This window comes from Condylura cristata, unplaced genomic scaffold (assembly GCF_000260355.1).
Source record: "Condylura cristata isolate star-nosed mole 26May11 unplaced genomic scaffold, ConCri1.0 scaffold00028, whole genome shotgun sequence".
Taxonomy (NCBI): domain Eukaryota; kingdom Metazoa; phylum Chordata; class Mammalia; order Eulipotyphla; family Talpidae; genus Condylura; species Condylura cristata.
Window position 1 is genome coordinate 10,481,080 of NW_004567129.1, and position 15,626 is coordinate 10,496,705.

Below are 15,626 nucleotides of genomic sequence, written 5' to 3' on the forward strand. Positions count from 1 at the left end.
AATATATATATATATATATATATATATATATATATATATGGTATATATACAATGAAACATTAGTCAAATACCTAAAAAGATGAAATTTTAACATTTGCAGCAAAGGGAAAGGCAATAATGGGAAGTGAGGTAAGTCAGGAGAAAGACAAGTATTGGATAACTTCACCTATGTGTATAAAGAAACAAAGCTGTGCATGGACAAAATAAATAAAAATAAGCCCACAGATGTCGACAGTAGAACTGAGGTTACCAGGGAGTTATGGGTGGGATGGGAGCAAGGGTGGAGGGGGATTAATGGATGGTAGAGTGTGTTTTGCTTTACTAAAAGAGCAGATCATTCAGGGACTTAGATGGCCTTAGTGATTCCCACCACATGGGAACAGCTATACTTCCACGGGTTCCCTAACCAAGTCTGCAAGGCCACAGCATTCCCAGAGCAGTAAATTCTGTCCCGTTCTCAGTCAGGGGTGCTCTGGATTCCTCTCAGGTACATTTCAAACTCATACGCACTATGCCCACCAAGCTCCCCATTAGGCTTGATTTTTTCTGTCCTGTATGGAAATCATCTCTTACACTTTTCCTTAGAAAGTATTGGTTATTAAATACATGGATGTCATCATTTTTAATGGAAAAATGACAAAAGATTTTAGCAATCTGTTTAACAGCAGGAAACCTCCCCTATCTCTCCTCTTCAGCACTGACGTGCCGCACACACTCCCTGGGAATTTATCTTTGGGAATTTAATTTAAACATAATAGTTGTATGTGAACAAGCACGGTGATTTAGGGCAGTAAGAATCACCAAATAATTCTGTATAGTGTGTCATAATTATTCTCATTAGAAGTACATTCAAGAACGGGAGTTCTTTCTGACAATTAACCAAATTGCTAATCTCTCTACAGATAGGTTGATTGATTTTTAACAGCAAATCTTATAGGCACGGGGAAGCACTGTTCTATGATCATTTAGCGTGAAAGGGAATAGCTGTGGCTCAGTAAAACAGACAACAGGAAAATACAGACGTTCAACTATTTAGCTACATAGGAAATATTTTGAATGGATGAGAGAAAACTCAGAGAGTATCTGCCAGTTACAGAAGCAGTCTGTAGCCTAAATGAATTTGTGCACATACATCCATTCCCTCATCTATAAACATTTGATTTTTGCTTTGTACAACAGTTTTATTTACTGTTTCGTTATTTTATTTAAATGCGCAACTACATCAGTTTTCAATAACTCAACTCACTTGCAAAGTTTCCCAGATACATGAAAGCAAAAGTCTTCATTTGGATTATACTGCAACCTTGAGAAAAATTCTACCAACCTGGATTCCCTACATCCTGCCCTGAGAACACACCTGGATTCTCAAATGATGCAAGAGAATCTATTTACATTGACTGTTTACTTTTGCCTATTACACTTCAAGCTAGGCTGAGGCTACACAATGGGAATATTACATAAAGGCAGAAAGAGTTTTCATCCTGTTAACTGGGCAGTACTAGCAGGGACTGGCTTTTGTTTGTGTTGCTTACAGCTAAGGTTGGATTATATTCCTCTGAGCTAAGAAATAGTTCGGATTCAAATTGAGATGCCTCCTCCCAGTGCAGAGGAAGTGGGAAAAAGAAGTCATTTACTCAATAGCAGTTGTGTGATTTTCCCAGGGTAGTTGCAACAAAATACCACTAAATAAACAGCCTAACAGCAGACAGTTTACTCTCTTACAGTCTGGGGGTGGGGAAGCCCAACATCAAGGTGTGAGTGTACTCACGGTCCCTCCACAGACTCCCTCCTTGCCTCGTCCTAACTTCTGGGGTTGCTGGCAAAACTTGGCATCCCTTGGCTCCATCGTTTCAGTTTCTGCTTCCACCTTCACTGTATCCTCAGTGGAGGTCTTAGGTGGAGCCCACCCTGACACAATAGGGCCTCATCTCAACTGGATCTCATCTGCTAAGATCCTGTATCCAATGGCTCAAAGGTGGCCAGGAGTAATGGTATCAGGATTAGGACTTGCCTGTGTTCTTGGTAGGGTGCTGGGTTTTGCAACTTTAACTGTGTGTATGTGTGTTTACTGACTGGTTCACTATGGGGCATGTTTCCCTCCCCATCCCCAGCCTGACAGTCTCAGTTCTGCAGTTAAATTTCAAGTTTGTTTTGGCTGGATTTTATTGTTTCCTTTGCTTCGCTTCTTTCTTACCTGTGGAGGATACAGCTTAACCCATAACAGCATTCAAACAGCAAAATGAAACTAACATAGCTAAAAAAAAAAAAAAAATTTCTTCCTCTCTACTGGTCAAAATGAAATCATTATACAAACAACACTTTTTCCTGATGGCAATCCCCTAGCAGGGGAATAGTTATTTGCAGAGTCACCCCCAGGCCTCCATTTAAGCAGGGGACTGTTGATTCCTCATGGTCTGACTGTCTAATCTCTGGGAGTTCCAGATTCCAAAGGAAAGAGGTCGTGAAATCTGTGCTTCTAGGACAATGAAGCCTCTATTTACTGATTTTATTTTTTTTTTTACCACAAGAATTTTTAGTTGCAATACTAAAAATAATAGATATAGCCTTTAGTATATCACTTAACATCTGACATTCCTTAGTGAACATTTCATGTAATTAATAGGGAAAAAAGAAAAACTAAAGAAAAAATGTAATCAAGTAGGTTGACAATGAGCGAAAGATAATTAAAATGATCCTGTTTTGTTTCTATTTCATTAGTATGCAAATTAGATTCATGAAGTTTGATACTATGTTTCACCAAGAGCCACAGAAAGGAATTAAGAATGAAAATGAGTCTCACTGATGGAGGCGCCTGATGAGTATATAAATTAATGAAAAATACAATTTGATCCAATTAATAACATACATTTTTTTGACTTGTTGAATCTCAAAAAATGACATCAACAGTTAAAGTCTGTATTTTTTTCCATGGGCCAAACACTATGAAAGTTTTTTTTTACTGCAATGAAGTCCAGGAAAAGTTAAAACTGTGCCTTGCTTTAAACAACAGGGTACACAATAGAGATCTCATTCTAAATCAGTGTTGTGATAATGGCATTCCTGCTGGAAGGACCATGGGGACTACGGGACTGGCTCTCTTGATGTGGTCAATCAGGGAGTCAGAACTGAAAATGGAGACAGTCCAATGTGACCAAAACTGGTCCAACTCACTGATATTCTCCTAACGTGAGTTGTTGTCTCCAACAACATGACAAACAATTTTTAAAATAAACTTCAATGTAAAACCACAGCAGTGTTAAATCTTTGTGATGTGTACCAGATGGTAAGACATGTACATGTGATCTATGTGTTATATCCCATGTCGAATGTGTTCAAACAACAACATCTAGGGTGATATCAAGGGAGAAAAATTAAAAGGATTGGCTGACATATGGCATGTGACATGGGGATAATGATGAGTGAATCACAGTTTCGATAATATATGATGTAGGTATCTATATTTTTATGGTTGTTAAAAATATTTTCACTGTTAGCACCAAGCCCTTCTCTGCAGAATGTACATGCAGATGGTTACTGCCTTAGTTTATTGCAAAAAAAAAAAAAAAGGAACACAATGCTGCTCTGACTCTCACCGTATTTAAATTCTTCCTTATTTCCACAGCAAGCCATCATTTAATTATCTGCACTTTCCTGTAAGGATAGTCAAGCAATCAAACACACCCTACCTAAGAGAGAGTCAACAATCTGAACTGACTATTCCTGGAAGATCACGAAAGCCTTATTAAATTCCCATTCCTTAGCAGGAGAGAAAGTCACGTCATCCACTCTGAGAATTAAACAAACTGAGGGATTATTACTTTTAAACAACTAGCATCTTTTAAAATTACTTCTTCTTGCAGCCTTCCTTGTTTAACTTGAAACAGAGGGCCAATTAAATTTTCATGGCTCCTGCATACATAATGATTGTATTTTGTTGTCAGGAAGTTTATGCATACGTTACATAAAAACCTCACAGCACTGAAGGAACTCAATTCATGCTGAACTCAATTCGTGCTAAACGGATAACACGGGATTTTGAAATAAGACGCATCTCTTGCTGTGGCAGAACAGTGCTACCTGTCATGCACATCCCATGAGTTTCTGACTAGCTTATTTAGAAAGTTACTTCCTTTCTCAATATACTGCGTGTGATGATTTTATTCTAGGAGGATGGGAAGTTAATAAGATTCATAATAAACCAATCAGCCGGAAGAGCAGACTCACCCTCTCTGCGATTTAGCCTTGCAAATCCAGGGCCATGGCTGCTGGAGAGCTCGGATGAACTGCTGAATGAAGCCGGAGACAAGCCGGACACCAGGGGTGCATCACAGTCATCTGGGAAGAGGAGACAATCCACATTCAGGAAGGCGGGGAGCGGAAAGCATTCTTGGATTTGACACATAAAACCAACCAACCAACTAGATGAAACAAAAAAGCAAGGCTCATGTGCTCCACTGCTGTCATGGCATATTCCCCTGGAACTCTTAGGAGTTCAAGAAGAAAGAAACTTAAAGAGCAGAGAACATGGAAATGGAGAAGGAAAAGTCACAGAGACTATGAAGAGTATCGTAACTAGGAAGGTTTACTTAAGAAATAAAAATTTTGAATCAGCATACCCTGCTTATAAATAAATTTATATAAAAAAGGTTTATAAATTTAACTATAGCGAAATTAACAATGATGTTTGGGTTGCCAGGAGCTACACAAAGTGAAGAAAAACATACTAAAACATAGCAAAATCTAGTACTTAAAAAGTACTTACAGAGCAGTACCAATCAATATTCCAAATTAAGGGAAACAAAGTAAAATAAAATGATCTCTCTATGAGTAAGAAAACTCACTACGAAAAAAGGGCACAAGATCAGAGAATTCACAGAACAAAATCTACGAAAACCGAATCTATATAAACTCATCAGTAAAATGCATTGTAATTTAGGCCTATGACTAGATACCATTTCACTGATGGCAGACAAGTAAGACCTCAGAGAACACCAGCTCATCTATAGAACATGGGCCAAGATACTGCAGGCGGAGAGTAAATTGAAGCAACTACATTTAAAAACAATTAGTTCATGTGTGTGAACTTCTTTATCCCAGGTTCCACCACAACACTCTTAGGCCTGTCCCCCTGGACAGCATTTCTATGACCAACCATTGGTCTTAAGAAACTTTCTCTTCTTACCTCCACATGCTATACAAATCTTAATAGTTGAAGTGTCCTGTAAAAATAAAAAGGTGGAAAGCACCGACCTAGAAAGACTCTTTGTGCCCTAGGAGACCTGCAATTTCTGGTGACATTACTCATACTTAGCAAAAGATGACTGACAATCCAAATAAGCAATGATCAAAGAACACATCTGGAAGTGAGAGTACTTTCCACAGTAGAAGAACAAAGAATAAAAAGGAGATACCCCTCCAAAATAACTGGTTGGAACTCAGGAACAAAATTTTTGGTGAATAGAATTCAAGTTACAGAAGACCATATAGCACTTGTTGATAGTTTTGAGTCTCTAAAAACTAACAAAGGTAAGTAATATGTCCTTTAGGGACATGTAATATTTTTAACGTTTAAAACAAAAAATGAAAAGCATAAATTGGAGGAAGAGAGTGTATGTACACACACATAAGCATGAATATATCAATGTGTAAATAAGAATATATACAAAAGGTCATAACTATAACCTAATCTTTTATGTCTATCACATATAAAGTGAAAAATATAGCATAAAGAGAAAAAATTGTAAGAATATTTTCATATTTACCATACTACTTATATAAATTTCTTTTATTCAGCTATTTCTTCATTCGATATAACCTTTAAAGGATTTATAATGTATTTTATACAATTATTATTGTTTCCATTTTTGCTTTAATCAGAAAAATATTTCTCCCATCCTTTGGACCTAATATGTATTGTAATTAAAACCAGGCAGTTACTGAACCAAGTTTTCAATTAACTATAAGCAACTCAATATCAATTAATCTAGGAATGGTCTAAGTTCATCTGAAATTTTATGAAGTTGTTCTGCTTGAACATCATTTACTTAAAAATAGTCACTAGCAGTTTTGCTGCTTAAATATTCTAACTACAATATTTTTCTGCAGTCCTGCTATTACTTGAAATACATGTTTTTCTCTATAGCTAAATGTTTAAAGTCTGAGTGATAAGTAAAAAATTTGCCAACTTAACACCTGAATGCCTTTAACAAGAATTTACCAAAGATTGACTCATTTTCATTTAAAGTCCACTTTTTCTCCTTTCACGCCATCAATTCTTTAGCTAACTCTTATTTGAGAACTAGCCCAGAGTTCCTGCATGTCTATTGATTGGCTTAAGTACTGACACTGCCAATTTAGTGGTAACTTAAAAGTACGAAGGAGCTAGACACAAAAAGACATACAATCCATGGAATGCTGACAAGAATCCTGATTGCTGCCCAATCTTAAGCAACAACCAAAATGCTTTCGCACAAACCCCACAAACAGGTGCATTAATTATTGGTGGGGGGGAGGGTACATGGTGGGTGTGGGTGCACCAGAGGTACAGTCATTTCTGAATCATTATCAGCACTTGGGTGTCAACATGACAAAAAGAATGTTTAACAGCAACTTACAATCAATTATGCAGATCCAAATCGATGTTTCAGATGTAAAATGCCTCTCAAGAGCAATCTGGAGGGCATATATTTATTGCTCATTTGTTTTTGCCACTATAAGTTGAGAAGCAATATCGTTCTATCTTTAGCTATAAAAGAATGGAATTAAAATGAGAGAAGGGGTGAATTCCATTTGTGGGGAGAGGGAGCTGTGATATGGGAAATGGATGAGGAAGGGGCAGATGGGGAACTTCCTGTCTGGGTAAAGTTCGAGTTGTTGGCCTGAGAAGCGGTGACAGGAAGTTAGTCTACTTCACTGTGAGCAAATACATTTCCCCACAAATGTATTTTGCAATAAAATATTTTAAGTGATTCTTAGATAAAATTTAGAATAATCAACACATTCAGTGATCACTCTGCTGAGAACTTACAGCCATTTCACATAGTTACTAATAGTTAGGACTCCTCTTCGGGGTATTAATTGTTGTTACAAGGAGATCACTGAGACACTGAGGTGGTTAACTCCTTGTTTTCATTGTAGTGTGACATGATATTGACAAAGAAATGAGGTATGTAAGAACAACTGGACTGTATGTATTATTTCTGTAGTTTGGGGTGTAGGGATTCCATCATGCACCAGGACATGCATAAAAAGGCTCTCAGGAAGCTGTGTACTCAATTCCAGATTTGCCATGCTATTTGTTTATTATCAATTTGCTCTTCAATAGTATTGACACAGGGGGTATAGGAGTCTCACATAGCAATAAGTCTGGAATAAAAGAAGTATTTCCCTCCAGACACTCATGAAATGGAATCCCAGATGAACTATCAGTCTCCTGTGAATTTAATTCCAGAAAATAATTTCTCAGAATGCGACAAAAATTCAGGTTCTGGTCTTGAAAAGCTGAGAAACACAACTGGAGTGATGGTGCCCCCCCCCATGGGTCATTTAGCAGTGTGTGGACATACGCTGGGGTGCTACTGGAATCTAAAGGCCAGAGATGCTGATAAACATCCTACCAATGCACAGAGTGGCCCTCCCAGATAGACTTCTCTGGTCTCTAATGTCAACAGTACAGCAGTTGATAAAAAGCAACCTAGTGAGCCACTCCTGGGACTAATTCCTCAATTATCAATAGTACTCTCAGCAGCCCCTCAAATTTCCTTGATTACTCGCTCCATGTAATAGCTTTCTAAAGAGTCTACAGCATTTACAGTATATAAATATATAGGCATTTAAGGAGTTTCAGAAGTCATAAATGATATGCTACTTAAGATCAAAACATTGCTTTTTAATTACTATTATCAGAGCTTCCTGGTCCCTTCTCAGGGACAAGTAAAATATATGTACACACACATACACACACGTATGTATACAGACACACAACAGTATGCATGCATAACACATACATATACTTTATGTGTACAATATTTATACATGGTGTGCATGTGTCGTGATTGTGTGTAAATTGTAGTACATGTGTGCACTGCATGCATGTATAATGTACATGTGGATGTGAACGTGTATATAATATTCATATAAGCTGACTATAAATCTAAGCTAGTGATGAAATCATAAGTGACAGAAAATGATAGCACCCACTTAATGTGTCCTTGTATACATGTTATATACGTCTAAATATGCTGATAATAACAGAATGATTATGTGTACACATATATCACAAGTATATTTATATAAAATGAATGATTTCACTTACATAGACTGCCAAGTCACATAATTCATGAGCCCTTTCCCACTGAGGAAATAAATGTGCAAACAAATACCGTCTATATATGCACTAGTATACATGTATCTATGCTATATCATACACACACATACCTCATAAGCTCTCTCCTATCTACCTGTTACACACAGTCTCACAAACACATTACACACCCACACATACACACCACATGTATACAGGGGCATACAAGTGTGATTTCACTTACATAGCAGACCCTTGCACCAGGCCAGCTAGTGTCCAGGTGAGCAGCTCCGCAGCAGCTGCCTAGCATGACTAGGGTGGAGGGGGAGCCTGGGGCCGGACCCGCAACCCCCTCTCCGCACCAAAACAATGAGCAGCTGATACTGAGGCCTCATTGCACCCCATTCTCCCAGAGCGAAGCTGCGTTCTCCCTGCTTGCGACCCATTGCTGGCACGTGGGCACCTCCCACGATTCGGGTTCTGTTCTGTGGTATCTAGCCCCCCCGGGGCTCCTTCATGTTCAGCTTTTGCTTCCGCAGCAGGGAGGACATAGCTGCCAGGGCCCCTCACACTCCTGGCACTTACCAAGAAGGATTCTCAAGTGCAGGAGTAGGACGGGGATTCTCCGCAGCCTGCTCCAACTTTCAGCTGGGCCGCTTGAATCATGGGACCTTCCCCTTCTCCCCCACGACCCTGTTGGTGCTTCTGTAAACTCCTACCTACCTTCATGTGACACCCACACGCTGTTGGATAGTGTTCTACCGTGACTATTCCCAGCACCACAGCTCCCGCCTCCTCCCAGGGATGGCAAGGGACTGCTGGGTATGAGACCACGCTGCATGCTGGGATTCAGCCCTTCGCCCCGCCCCGCCCCGCCCCGCCCCCACCCAGCTTGGTCCAGCAAAGCCAGTGGCAGTGGAACCCAGAGCACAGAAGAACATGAAGATGCCAGTCACTAGAGCAGTTTGAAAATTAAACCTCCGGGAGGAAGGTTTGTGCAATGCAAATGAATAGCAAAGTATGTTTGGGCCATTAGTTTTTTCTTTCTTTTAGAGAGAGAAATGAAAGCCACTCCAACAACATATCAGTAAGACTTGTTATTCAACTTATTGGGTAGCTGTATTAGAATTTCCATGTTAACCTTCATCTGCAGTTGGAAATAGGCGATAGCTTTTCATCTCTTTTTGTAAAAAGAAAAAGTAATAATAATAAATCAATAAATAAAACTATGAACGGATTACGTGCAGTTTAATGAATTCTGTTAACTTATCCACAGTCTTAGGGAGAAAATTACCTACCTAATTTGTGTGCAGACATTTCTACACACACACACAGAGAGAGAGAGAGAAACAAATCTACAACTTTCAGGTCAATCACTAAGAAAAATCACCATTTACTCTTCCCTCGAAAGAAAAACTGAGAGTTATCACTCAAAAGACAATGATAAATTAGAACTCTGGCAAACTGTGTGTATGAAAAACTCAGTCTCTTACAAATAAGTATGCAAGCTATACTGAAAGTATTTTAATACAGCTCAATTGCAAGTAATTAAATTTTATTTTACAAAGTGCTTTAATGCATAATTCTCATGAGTAAGTAAAAGCTGTTCAGTTTTTAATAAAAATAATTCAATTTTCCTAATCTCTATGTAATATACTACCTGTACTGAGATAATAGGTATATATTATTGGCTGCTTATGTTCTCAGTGGTTTACATGTATTGGTCATTTGATCCTAACCAATACCTTATATTACTTTATAATATTAATTCCATTGGACAACCGAGAAAGGAACACATGATTAAATAATTTACTCAGAGGCACAGTTTCTATTATGAATCAGTACACTGATGAAAAAATGTATTGGTGATTTAAAATATATTTTAACAAAAAAAAAGAAAAGATTAATATTCAGTATCATTCACCTCTGTTACCATTGAGTAAACCACCTTCTCTGCTATTTAGAAGATCTACCAAATTCAGCTCCATGTCTGCTAGTGAATCACCACAGGCATATTTATTGAAGAACACTAGACTAGACAGCAAACATGCTTAGAATCCTTAAAGATTCATATACACTAGAGGTAGGGTGAGACCTTTGACGTTAAGCTTTGGAAACTTTGAAATCTTAGTCTATTCTAAAAAAAAAAAATAGTTAAGACAATTCAAATATTCCAGTGCTAAATGCAGGATTAAAGAATGACCCTCCTTTTAAGAAACCCATCCCCTTGAACAAAATATTTTATTCAAAAATTAGAGTCTTTTCTACGATGTTCACAACAGCTTCTCCTTCCATCCCCAAGATGTTTACAAGCCTCCCCAAAACATGCTTCTTTTGGCATTTGGGTTATTTCAAAAGGAGGTCAGCCAAGTCTGTGGTAGGTACACACACACCTGTTGCTCTCATGATGAGAACTCCCATTTTGAGCAGATCATTAGAAATAAAAGATGTGTAAAGATAACTTGAGACAAACAAGACTGTGGCATTCCCATTGTTTTTAGGGAAGCAGCCCAACCCCCTTCTCAAGGCACAAAGCTGAGACATGTTCTCCCACCCACTGTGAGCCCTGCTTATTCTCCAAGTCTAAGCCATAGCCCCCACTTCTATGGGGCCCCCTTATTGAGAGCTTCCACCCCTTCTACCTTTCTGGAAAATTCCTCATAAATCTGAACAAGCTTCCATTTTGGTAACTCTCAGGGAGTCTGGGTCTCCACTTGCTGAGATGAAAGTGTCTGGAGGGTCAACATCATGAGTTACCTGTCACTTCACACGGGATCCAAAATATGGTGTGACACAGTGATCATAAATGTCATTCCAGAACCAACCCCCCGGGCTCAAATCCTGTCTGTGCCAATTACTGACCAATCTGACACACTTTATCTAAACTGTCTTTCTACTCCTGCCTCTAAGTGGGACTAGTGATAGTCTTAGGGTAAGCAGGGCCTTCTGAGAAATAGATGAGTCAGCACAGACAAGTGGCTTTGAATTCTTTCCTAGCCAGGAATTGTGAACCTCTCAATCCAGAAAGAAGAGTTATAGTCTCACACTTCACCCTTTCTCCCATGTTTACTGACTGTGTAGAAAGCTTCCACACCCTGATATTCTGGTGAGAAAAAGAATAGGTTGTAAGGAATCATTATGCTACAACTGTACTTGAATGAACTGTAACTTTTCACAGGAGCAGGTACCCTAAAATGGGCCTTTCCTGTTCTTAACACTCATCTTTACTTAAACAACATTCCAACTCAATTACATACTATCAAGTACAAACTATTACTAAATTCTTTATCTTCTCTGCATTTTAATTTGACTTTGACATGAAAAATAACATTCACCTGAGGATACTAGTCTCAGACAGAAACAAACATGAGCTTCTAACTTTATCAATCAGTGGCTTAAATCTAAAAAAATAACATACTGCTGCAATTTAAAACAAGTAAATATTTATCATTATTTCTCCTGAAACTGCATCCAAGACAGAAAATAATTTTCTAAGTTGTCAAGATTTGGTTTTGGCAGCAGCCTATAAGTTTCTATGCATTTTCTACCACATAAGTCAAGGGTAAATTACAAATAAATATATACAAACATAGATGTAATTGCTAATATTGTGTGATGTTAATGGGATAAGTTTCTACTTAGAGGCAAACACTGGCTTACGTGCCCAAGATAGAGCCTTGGTTTTAATAGCTTTCCCAATTAATCTTCACAATTAATGGATTAATAGGGAGGCAGTTAACTTTTAATGACAGCACAGCTAGAGGCTGATTGATTTTAGAGGTTTAATAGCAACTATTTATAAAGTCCAGATATTAGGACAAGGAGAACTACAAATCCAGCCAAAAAAAAAAACCTACCAAAGATGAAGGGTGGAAGAAGTAACTAACAAATAAAGACAGGATCCAAATTAGAAATCCACACACACCCGGGACTTACACTGACAGATAAAATGGCCCCGTGTGACATCAGGATGAGTAGATTTAAGATTTGTACACATATCTCAAGCCAGCTCCTTTTATGACCAAATCTAAATTCCAGAACTGACTTTTGATTTAAAAGGGACTTGAGAGGAATTTGAAATGAGGATGAGCTAAAAGTAATTTAAATAGTACATTATAGAATATAAAATGTTTCACATTGTTTCAATAATGATATAAAGTGTTACCTCCCAGAGTCAGTGAGGGTAGGGAGAGGTTTAGAACATTAATAGGTGTGTAACTTGGAAAACACAATGTACACTGGACATTAATACACATAAGTCCAGTCAAAGAAAGTACTCACTTGAGGTTAAAAGTAACAGCTACACCAATCAATGGATCCATGACATTGATGCCTACTAACATGGAATCAAGCAAGAAAAAGGATAAGAGAGAATGAAAGACCATGTCCAAAAGGTGCAGTGAGGTCCATCTACATTAGCTCACGTGCAGACTCATAAGTGTCAAATCTCGTGAACTCAGGCATAGGAGTTTACGTGATTCCTCCTCCATTTCTTGCAAACAACACCGTTTAACTTGACTTTGCATCTATGCTAGAACAACTAAAGTCACTGTTCTCATAAGAGCAGGTGCCATAACATGGGCCAATCCTGTTGTTCATGCTTGCTGTTACCTTAAATAACATTTCAACTCAATTACAAACTAAGGACAAACTATTGCTAAATTCTGTATCTTCTTTGAGTATTAATGAAATATGAATGAGGACTATGTTTTAAAAGAAAATAGGCTTAATGTACAGGAAGAGGAATTTTTCTTCTCTTTTTCCATAATTTCAAAGCAAATATTTATCAATTTATGTTGCATATAAGAACTGAGGGATAAGCCAGAGATATGGGGGGTGAGAGGATGAACCAGTGGTGAGCAGAGCAGCTGAATTAACTAAAATACACTGCTGAGGAGAGCAGTGGGCGAGACAGGAGAGGTCTGCTGGGCCCTATGTGGGTCAGTTCCCTGGCCAGGGAGTGAACTCAGGCGGTAGTGTTGAGAGCACTGAGACTTAACCCCTCGGCCACCAAAGAGGTCCTCTTTTTTCTTCTTTTTAAAACAGAGTTATTTTTAAACAATGGCTTGTTTCTTCACAAGCCAGGAAAAAAAGCAGGAAAGTATCTGCTGTACTAGTTTGCCATCACTGCTAAAAGATAACCTCCTCCCCTCAAGAGCCTCATCCCATCACACCTATAAAGTCTTTTGAGCCAGGTAAGGTAACAAATTTGAAAATGGTGAGGATTAGGATGTGAACATCCTTGAGAGGCCATCACTCTGCCTTCCACAGTTGCAACGCTGTGATTGCATGATCAAGAAATGAAAAAGTTCTCAGATTCTGTAGCTCAAAATATTGCTCACTGATTGTTAAAGGGGAGTTCTGAATCTGATAGAGTGACACTCACCTACTACTTTCATGATGAGAACTCCCATTTGGAATTCGCCATTAGGGTTGACAATGGTAAACGAATGTGTAACAATAACTTGAGGTAGACAAGACAATCATTCACAGAGTTCTTTGGGAGATTATCTCAACCCCCTCCTCAATGCACAAAGCTGAGACATGTTCTTCCCCCCCTACTGTGAGCCCTGCTTATGTTCCAAGTCTCAGCTCTGCCCACCCCCTTCTCTGTAGTCCCCCTGAGAGCTTCCACCCCTCCCACCTTTCTGGAAAACTCCTCATAAGTCTGAACAAGCTTCCATTATGGCAACTCTCAGGGGGTCTGGGTCTCCACTTGCTGAGATGAAAAGTGTCTGGAGGGTCAACATCATGAGTTACCTGTCACTTCACACAGGAGCCAAAATGTGGTGTGGCACAGTGATTATATATGTCATTCCAGAGCCATCCTCCCTGAGCTCAAATCCCGTCTGTGCCAATTACTGACCAATCTGAGGCACTTTATTTAAACTGCCTCCCCACTCCTGTCTCTAAGTGGGACTAATGATAGTCCTAGGGTAAGCAGGGCCTTCTGAGAATTAAATGAGTTGGCACAGAGAGTCCTGGTCCCTGCTATGTAGTAAGTACTGTGAAAGTGTCTGATTGCTGCCTTCTGTGTTTATTTAATAAATTGAAAAACTTCAAGTGTTAGGATGGAATAAAATTTAGTTGGATATCTCTTGCAAAATCGTATTATAAGAATTACGCCCAGGTGAGTCCACACAGAACTACAGGGCAGCATTTAAAAAACCTCACAGCAATTATCCTTCCCTCTGAAAAAAAAATATATATATATTGGGCCTGGAAGGCGGGTTGAGGTGGGGGGCTTCTATACCTCTATTATGGAAACAACTATAGAAACCAATATTAACTCAATGAAAAAAACTGTTTTAATTGGCACAGTAATTAACTTAAAAGTTAATTTCTTCTCACTTATCATTTTCCTATTATGAAACAATAAGAAATGTTTCAAGAGGCCCTTTTTTTCCTTCTCTGAGCTTTACAGCTATTTGTTTCATTTGCTGGGAAAAACAAAATTCCAGATAGAGGATGGTGCAGAAATTGTGCAGCCATGATTGACCAGGAATGTGGAAGGACATCAGAGGCAATGGACGTATCTCTGGTGGGAGCATCTGTGGGTGTAACTAGAATGTTGCATGGAACCACAAGACCTAGGTATGTGCTAGGTGCATTCATTGATATTTACACCTGAAATTGCCATGTTTTAGACTTTGGCTCCTGGAGAGAAAATTGGATAAACCTCAATTCAATTTCTATTCTAGTCGTGTTAGATAATATTTCAACATTTCTGAAATAAAACCTTCATTTTATTACTAAGTTATTTTGAGTTGTTACCTATATCTCCAAGTAGCACACTCTTTGATGAAGACTGAAAGGCTTTCTAGTAAGTTTTTCTGCACATAAGTGCATTTTAATAGGTGAGTCCATAACGGTATTTTAATAAAGTTATTTCTAACAAGAGGGGAGGGGGAGCTAAACCAACTAGAAACAATGAACCTCTCTGAGCAATAACGGGAAATGAGGTGGTGGATATTTCCATTTCATTGGCTAAGCTTATCACGTTTGGTTTCGTGATCAAGCAAGGGACAGGCCTGGCTGGCCTCCGGGGCTCGTTTCCATTCTGGTTTTTGGCAGCTTAGTTAAAAAGCTGGCTGAGCATGTGTGACATAGCCCAATGGGAGGACAGACTGATAGTGGTTCTGAGCTCTGGAACCTCCCTTGTTCCAGCAAGACCACGCCCCCACTAGGGAACCCCAGCTACATAAATGCATGGATGTTTCTATCCCTAGATGGCCTTGGCCAGGGAGTCTTAAGTAGGAAGTAGGCAGAATTCAAAAATGGAGCCCTAGATTCCAGGCCCTGGTTGCAGGCACTTTGAAGAACA

The 15,626-nt window shown here is 38.8% G+C and overlaps 1 protein-coding gene across 1 annotated transcript in view; it reads right to left on the reverse strand.

The window, feature by feature from the left end:
* The window catches only part of CNTNAP4 (contactin associated protein-like 4), a 232,909-nt gene that overhangs the window by 194,272 nt on the left and 23,011 nt on the right, over nucleotides 1-15,626 (reverse strand). Inside the window, exon 2 of the mRNA XM_004690363.2 lies at nucleotides 4,225-4,335. Coding sequence (XP_004690420.1) covers nucleotides 4,225-4,335 — 111 coding nt within the window. The remainder of the gene's footprint in view (nucleotides 1-4,224; nucleotides 4,336-15,626) is intronic.